Raw genomic sequence first — 8,543 nt, 5'->3', positions numbered from 1 at the left:
AGAATCTCCAGGCCCCGCAGCGCGAGTGCGCGGGAGCGCGCGCAAGCGGAGTGGCCCCGAAGAACCCAGGTTGGCGGCAGAGGGAGTGGTCAGTGTGGGGGCGTGCGGTGCACCCGGAATTGCGGTCACGGTAACCTGTGGCCCACCCAGGAATCAGCTATGTGGCAACAGTGCTGCAAGCTTGTGCTCAACTCCAGCGGCTGCGCCCAGGGCGGCCAGAAGCGTCGGGGTGGAATTGCAACCCTGAGCCGCGGAGGGGCGGGGCGCGGGCCGGGGCGGGCGGGCAGGTAGGCGGGGCGGGCCGGCCGGGCGAGGACGCGGGGCCTATAAAGTGCTCGCTGCCCCCGAGGCGGCGCAGTTCAGTGGGGCGGGTGCTAGGTGGGTTGGCACCCAGCGGGGTGCGGATCGCTGCTGGGGTCTGCAGGTCCCAGAGCCCCCGAGGGAGCAGGCTCCGGCGGAGAGTGTCTGCCTCCTTTTACCCCCTGCCTCATTTTACCCCGCAGCGGTGCCAGCGAGCGCATCGGCCTCGGCCAACTCCCGGCAGGTGAGCCAGGCGGCGGCCTGGATGTGGGGTGCGCAGAGGCGGGGGCCTGTGGTGCCCCGGCCAGGCCGTGGAGGGGGCTGAGCTCCGCGGGACGAGTCGTCTAACTTTGAATGAGTTTCAGGTCCTGGCAGAAGTTGGCGTCTCCGCTCGCGAGACTGCAAACTTGAGCTGCAGGGACCGGTTCCTTCCCTGGGGAAAAGGAGTGCTGGGCTGGTTCCTTCTGGGGACGCGGGGCATTTTAGGGGCCTCTCTGCACGTCTTTCCGGCTCTTGCAAATCTGTCCTTGTTGCCTCCTTTCTCCAGCGCCCCAGGCCGTTCTGCCCCGCGAGGGAAACGGAGCCGTTGACCATGGTTGCAACTGGCAGTTTGAGCACGAAGAACCCGGGCAGCATTTCAGAGGTGCTGGACCACGGCTTCTACCCGGGGAGCCTGATAAATGGTGAGTTTCCCAGGGCCCGCCTCTCCCTGCTCCGAAGGTTGCAGCCCCTCAATAGATGGGATCGGATTGGCAGGTAGGCGGTGTCGCCCCTTTCCGCAGCGGAGCTGCCACAAAATCCATCTGAGGAAACTTCTTTCCAAGCTCTCTAGCAACTTCTGACCGTGGTAGTGAGAAACAAAAAGTAGCACAATAAATAAATAAATAAACAAATAAATAAAAAAGTAAATACTGAGGGCTGCATAGGTCTGGTATGTTGCTAACAGGCTCTTTGGGGTGAAAAGTTGTGTAGGTTCCTGACCCTACCTGGTTGTAAAGTTTTGGTGAATTTTAAGTGTTCAGTTATGTATGTTTCAACAAGTGTGATCACCCTGTAGTCACTACCATGACCCTCTCTCCCCAAATGCCCATGTACCTATTTGCCATCAATTCCACACTCTCCCTCTCCCCTGTTTACCTTTGCCTCCAGAGTTTCATGTAAATGGAATCATATAATATGTACTCTTTTGTAACTGGTTTCTTTCCCGCAGCTTAATTCTTTTGAGATCCCCCCGTGGTTGTTGCTTATATCAGGATGTGCTCCTTTTTGTTGCTGTGTAGTATTCTGTTTGTGGATATAGCCATTATTCTGTTTTTAATGCCAGAAGACAATGTTAAGACTGCAGTGATGCTGGTCATGCTGCCACTTGCCATTTTAAACAGCAGTTTCTAAGTTCACACGTTGCTCTGCGGTGAGGAGCGGTGTGGGCATAGGCCAATGGCTGAAGACCTTTGGGCCCTCCTCATTTAGAAGGCAAAGTGGCTGATCTAATTTTATAGGCCAACTCTCTAAAATCTCCATCTTCAGCATATGAAGCCTTATAATTTGGATTGCATGTGTTTTATTTAGTTATTAAAAAAAAAACAACAATGATCCAAGAGAATATGCATGTGGGGAAACCACAACAGCCAATGAGGATGAAGTAGGCTTAGGGAAGAGAGCCCGCAGGACCTCTGCCCGCACCCAGTTGACTGTGTGTGTGGCATCTTGCCAAGTGGTAGGATTAATTTGGAAGGTAGGTGACCAAATGCAGACCTATCTCTTTTCCTTGCGCAAATCTAATTTTGTTTTCCTAGGACTATTTTGTTTTGGTTGGCCACGGAAAACTACCCAGCCAGTTATAAATATCCTGGTGGACCTCAAAGGTCTTCTTTGAGCAATTTTTAATCAAAGAGGTTGAAGCTAAAATTGGAATTTACAGGCCATTCCAGTAAAGACTTTTAAAGAAAGAAACAGATTTAATAACTATTTAATATAGCTCATCCAATTCATCTTCAAATTCATCACTTAAGAACCATAGCAAAAATTTGGTATTTTAAAGCAATAAACTCATATATTCTTAGAGTCAGAAGGTAACAGTTCCTTAGTTTAAAAAAAATGTATATAACCATTTTTACTCTAGAAGTAATGTATGTTCCCTGTAAAATAAATAGAAAAGTTTCCTAAGCAAGTAAAGGAGCAAGAAATGAAAGAAAGTCACTAATAATCTAGGATACCCATAGATTTTTGATCCATAGTATTTAAGATTGTGTGTGTGTACACATAAATTTTAAAGAATGGTTGTATCCTATCCACTCTATTTGTCAAAATCTTTATTTCATAAATGAGAGGTTAAATGACTTGCTCTACTAGTATTACCCCACTAGTTAATAGCAAAGTGAGATCAGCTGATCTAATATTGGATAAATATTGGAAACAGGTAGATGTGATAGAGACCAATGTTGCTATCTTGGTATGTTTTTCCTGCTCCTGGATTTCTTTATTTTTTTACTTCAAACTTCTATTTTCTACAGATTTTGACTACTGGGATTATGTTGTTCCTGAACCCAACCTCAATGAGGTAATATTTGAGGAGACAACTTGCCAGAGTCTGGTCAAAATGCTGGAGAACTGTCTGTCCAAATCCAAGCAAACCAAACTGGGTTGCTCCAAAGTCCTTGTCCCTGAGAAACTGACCCAGAGAATCGCGCAGGACGTCCTCCGCCTCTCCTCCACGGAGCCCTGCGGCCTGCGCGGGTGTGTCCTGCACGTGAACATGGAAGTGGGCAATGTATGTACAAAGCTGGATAGGATTGTGTGTGACTCCACTGTGGTGCCCACTTTTGAGCTTACACTCGTGTTTAAGCAGGAGAACTGCTCATGGACCAGCTTCAGGGACTTTTTCTTTAGTCGCGGTCGCTTCTCATCCAGCCTCAGACGAACTCTGATCCTGAGCTCAGGATTTCGACTTGTTAAGAAAAAGCTTTACTCCTTGATTGGAACGACAGTCATAGAAGAGTGCTAAGAGGGAAACATTTTAAAAGGTCCTTTTTATGATTGGGTAATAAAACTCTACAGCTGCTCAGTTACAGTCATTGTAGTTTGCCCTGCCTGCTTTCAACGAAAAACCCCAAATCAAGTTCTTCTGTATTTCATAGTCACAGCAACCCCAACTAACGGGATTATTCTGTGGCTTTTTGAGAAATGACCCCCATGTCTGCATTATATCTTTATTTTTTTTAACAAAATGGAATGGAATGAAATGGAGTAAGGAAGGAAAAGGAGCCATCCACTTTAGCTTTGTATTTGACCACACAAAGTTTTCCATGTAGTCTTGCTGATAGACTATTAAACCAACTTTGTTTAGTTTGATTTTCATATTGCTTTTTTTCTGTAAGTTTTCAGAGTGATCCTATCAATCACAGAATCTTACTGAGTGATGTTTAGTCCATCAATACTTCCAGAAGCCCACACCACCAATTCCCTGCCCCTACCCTAATTTGAAGGGTGCTTATACAGGAGAATAGAATTAAGTGGGTGAGCATAATTAACACTTAACCCCATGCAAGAGTGGATAAGAAACCATCAGGAAAACAGAACTACTTCACTGGTTGTTGTTTTTTTGTTTTGTTTTTTTGCATTCTCTCCACTCTTCTGGGTGTTTTTGTTTGTTTGCTTTAGTGTGTGTTTTTAAACATGTTTTATTGATTTTTAGAGGAAGGGAGAGAGAGAAACATCCATATGAGAGTGAAACATCGACTGGCTGCCTCCTGCATGCCCCCTACCAGGGATCAAACCTGAAACTCAGGCATGTGCCTTGACTGGGAATGGAATAAGCAACCTTCCGTGCACAGGAAGATGACCAACCAACTGAGCCACACCAGCCAGGCTTTCACTCTTCTGTTCTAAAGAGGTGGCATAAACTGAAGTTGCCATTTATAACTACAGTATTGTTTTAAATAACTTCATGGACAATATAAACTCAGTTTTTCTAGTGCTCAAGTGTTGAGTGATATCTTTAAACTAGAAAAAAATGGAAAATGTTAAGCTGTTATTTTGCATATAGTTGATTTCTTTTTTTTTTTTTATGTGAATGAATATGGAGATAGGACATGCATTCTCAGTTCTCATCCCTTCCTCATTCGTTTGATAATCTAGCTTCTTTTCACTATTACGTATGCTTAATCTCAGATGAACCCTCCCACCAGTCAGTGTTATCTCATCCCTGGCCTCTCCTGTGAACTCAACTATCTTTACCCATTCTTCAAAGGAGATAGCTGTAGACTACCACTTTTCATTATTAAGATGGGTCTATTACAACAGACTAGAGAATGAAAGCCAGGATGGAACCCAGCTTCCTTCAACCTAGGATACCTGTCCCTAGGGAACAATAAAGGCCTTATGTTTTTCTTGTTCTTACTGCCTAGATCATTAGTCTTTTTTTATGCTAATGAGAGAATGTAACCTCCACACTACAGTGTTCATTTCTGCAAGTCCTTCACATCCTTACGAGGTGAATAAGGACTTTATTTACATCCTCTGTCCAAGCTATTAGCATCAATTTACATACCTGAGGGTGGTAGGGACTGATGGCTTCATCCTGGTGCAACTCAAAAGCAGGTAGATCCTGTTACTCTTCCTATAGGTGACCTAAAACTTCACTACTCAAACCATAGAGCCCTCTCTAGGACTGGGCCAGCCTAAGTCAACCTTGTTTTGCATGTCTATTATTAGTTGGGTTCTGAAGGTCACCGTGATTCTGTGGGCGAGGCTTCTCTAGCAGGATGTAGAGCTGTTGTCCCTTTTCCTCTAACCAGTTGTCTTTTATGTTCACGAAGCGGTGATAATGGCTTATGGAGACCTTTAATTAATATTTCTGTTAAAGGAAATTAAAGTTTGTCTATTTTTGACAATAAAGCATCATATATTTTTCATCTTTTGTCCTCTGTGTCTTTTCTGAGTTTTATTCAATGATCACCCTAAAATATATTTGACAATATTTGAAGGAAAATGACAAAACATTTATCTATCACTTAAGTGTTTTGCTTCATAATTTTTCAAATACAAAAGTACATTTCATAGGGAGACAATAATTTGAGCTCCTTTGGCAACTACCTTTAAAAACAACAACTCATGGTATGAAGGCTGTTCCTATAGTTTTCCTAATGCCCGAATGCAAATATAACAAATTGGGAGTGTACATTTTTATTTTTATCAGAATATTCTATTTGAATCATGTCTTTCTGGTATCACTGTTATTCATCTTACCTGTCCTTTCTGTTTCAAATTTTTGGTCAATAGCTCATATTTCTTACTACATAACACGTTTAATAAGACTTGCTAACTGGTGGGCACTGTTCTAGGTGCTTTATATAAATTCTTTCATTCCTCACAAGAGTCCTATGAAATGAAACTACTGTCATCTCCATTTTATAGATAAATGACCAGACACAGAGAGGTTAAGTAACCTGCCCAATGCCACCAAGTTAAGCAACAGAGCCAGAGTATAAAACCAAGCCAACTGCTGCCTCCAAAAGCCCAAACCAGCAGCACAGAGACCACATCCATAGAACCAAGAGTCTGCAAAAACAATGTCAGAAACATTTGCCCCTAAACTCAAAGTACAATTCCTATGGTGATTTCTTGTCAGGTAGGAAAAAGGAAGAAACTACAGTACTGACAATATTCCCCATTCACTGGAGCAGAGCTGTGCTTAGAATAAGAAGTCCAAATGTTTAAAAGATGCATTTCAATCCTTCCACCTTCATGCCTATCCTATACAATTAGCCTTAAAAAAAAATGTAATCTGTGCCCTAGCTATCTTTATTGAGAAATAAATCTGTTAGCTACAGTGTGTGATGGCCTCCTAAAATAATGAAATGCCTTATTTTCCTCTTATTATTAGAAAAATACCATTTTATAGTAATGATACCATTGTAATTAACCCAGTTATTAATTAATAGAAAAGGAGCAAAGAGGAGGCTAGATAATATAGACATACAGTTTGTGCCAGGAAGCTGTAGCTTAGCACTCTCCATCTCTGTCCCCTGCAGATCCTGGGAATCCTGGGAAAAGGGACTGAAGAGAGAAAGAATAGACACATGCCCAGTAAGGTCTGAATAACATAGGAAAGGTGATTATCTGCCAGTCACACCTGGGAGTAGGTATTGGCCAAAATAGACATGGCCACTGTAAGAGACCAAATCTGGGATGGGTAAGCTCCTGAACAAAAGGAGTTCCTCTTGCCCTTCTCTCTTGCTGCTCATCCTGACTCCTGGCTTGCAGGGCCCTCACACCCTGCACTGGTCCTCGGCCACATGGACCCCACACAATAGACTAATGGAATGCAACTAGCCTGATGCTCTGCTGGACTCAGCTCCACCATGGAACGGAAACTTTGGACACTGGCTTTGCTTCTAGCTCTGCTAAAGCCCTAGCTGCACCTTTTTCAGGACTGGTTAAAGGGAAATAGGACTTTAGAAATCGCGGGTTATAACTTCACACTGATAAAAATCACTGATTCTCCCGTGGGAGTCTTAGAAAATTCTTTTTCTCAAGATATCATAACCTGACCCCCAGAACCCAGTGGAGAAAGGGATATCCCACTTCTACTGGTAGACACCCCACTTCCACTAATAACAGAAATGGATTCAATATCCTGAATCTATTTATCCAATGTTCTATATCCTCATGGAGTCAGCTTCATATTGCACTATGGACAGTTTCCCATTTGCATAGTAAAATGATGTACAAGTATAAAATTCTTAGGTCTACTACATTCAGTTTTCAGTGATCTATATTGGTTTAAACAAATGATAATAACAAAAGCCCAAGGCATGTTGGTGCACATGAGGGAAGGAAGGGTACATGGTCATGAGCATCATGCAACTATTCAAAACCCCAGACTCTTGACTAGACACTGATATTGATTGTTGACTCATAATACTCCACTGGGTCCTCTGAATCTACCACAGACAAGAGGAGAGAGACTGAGGGATCTTTTTTTTTTTTTTAATATATTTTTATTGATTTTTTACAGAGAGGAAGAGAGAGGGATAGAGAGTTAGAATCATCGATGAGAGAGAAACATCGATCAGCTGCCTCTTGCACACCCCCTACTGGGGATGTGCCCGCAACCAAGGTACATGCCTTTGACCGGAATCGAACCTGGGACCCTTGAGTCCGCAGGCCGACGCTCTATCCACTGAGCCAAACCGGTTTCGGCGAGACTGAGGGATCTTATAGAGACTTAGGAACCAGGTGGAGGAGTGATGGACATGACTTCTGTCTACATCCCACATAGAACTCAGTCACGTGGCCCCATTAAATTGAAAGAAGAGCTGCGAAATGTGGTTGAAAGGTGTGCTTAGGAAGAAATGAGCCTGATGAACTGTTTCTGACACACAGGAAGAGGCAAGTTACTAGTAGTCTCTGAACTAATAGAGAACCCAGACACAGACCTACACATATATGGAAAGTTGGTTTACGACAGAATTGTACCTTTAGATAAATAGGTAAAGAAAGGATGGTGTTGTCAATAATTGGCACTATAATAATCATTTATCTACATGGCAAAAAATGAAATTGGATGCATATACATCAAGCATAAATATCAATTACAGGTTTATTAAAGAATTAAATATGAAGGGAAAACTTTCAAAAGAGAATATAATTTTTATGATTTTGATGTAAGGAAAGATTTCTTAAAGAAGATGCAAAAATGAAACTTCCATTTATCACATAACACTATAAAGAGAATAAAAATACAAGTCATGAACTGGAAGAAAGTATCTTTTACAATTATAACTCAAAAGGAGTTAATACCAGAATATGTTAAATATGTTTTGAATTCCTCCAAAACAATTAGAAAAACAAACAACCCAAAGGAAAAAATATAGGCAAAAGCTTTGTATAGGCACGCTACTGTAAAGGACACTCACATGGCTGACAAACACATGAAAAGATGCTCAATCTAACTAGTAATCAGGGAAATGCAAACTACAAGCACAATAAGGCACTAATGGATAACACATCCACATTGGTCAAAAAAAAAGTTCAACATCTGGTCATTCAGATGTTGGTGAAGATATGAAGGGAAAAATACTCCCTGCAACATGCCCATATATGTGAATTCAGTCTGGCATAATTTTGTAAAATTGAAAATAAGCATATTTTATGAGAATACAATTCCATTTTTAGTTATCAAATCTAAACAAGTACACCGCTGCCTTATTTTTTAATTGCCATCTAAAATTTTCACCCTA

At 42.3% G+C, this 8,543-nt stretch overlaps 1 protein-coding gene across 1 annotated transcript; it reads left to right on the top strand.

Moving 5' to 3' along the window:
• The first annotated feature begins 368 nt into the window (after window positions 1-368).
• On the top strand, window positions 369-5,195 carry DDIT4L (DNA damage inducible transcript 4 like). The gene is made up of 3 exons (XM_079800899.1): window positions 369-544; window positions 848-983; window positions 2,814-5,195. Exons 2-3 carry the CDS (start codon window positions 893-895, stop codon window positions 3,302-3,304), a joined length of 582 nt encoding a protein of 193 aa, XP_079657025.1. The 5' UTR covers window positions 369-544; window positions 848-892; the 3' UTR covers window positions 3,305-5,195.
• The last annotated feature ends 3,348 nt before the right edge of the window (window positions 5,196-8,543 follow it).

This window comes from Cnephaeus nilssonii, assembly GCF_951640355.1.
Source record: "Cnephaeus nilssonii genome assembly, contig: SCAFFOLD_126, whole genome shotgun sequence".
Taxonomy (NCBI): domain Eukaryota; kingdom Metazoa; phylum Chordata; class Mammalia; order Chiroptera; family Vespertilionidae; genus Cnephaeus; species Cnephaeus nilssonii.
This window is presented reverse-complemented; position numbering and strand designations above follow the sequence as displayed.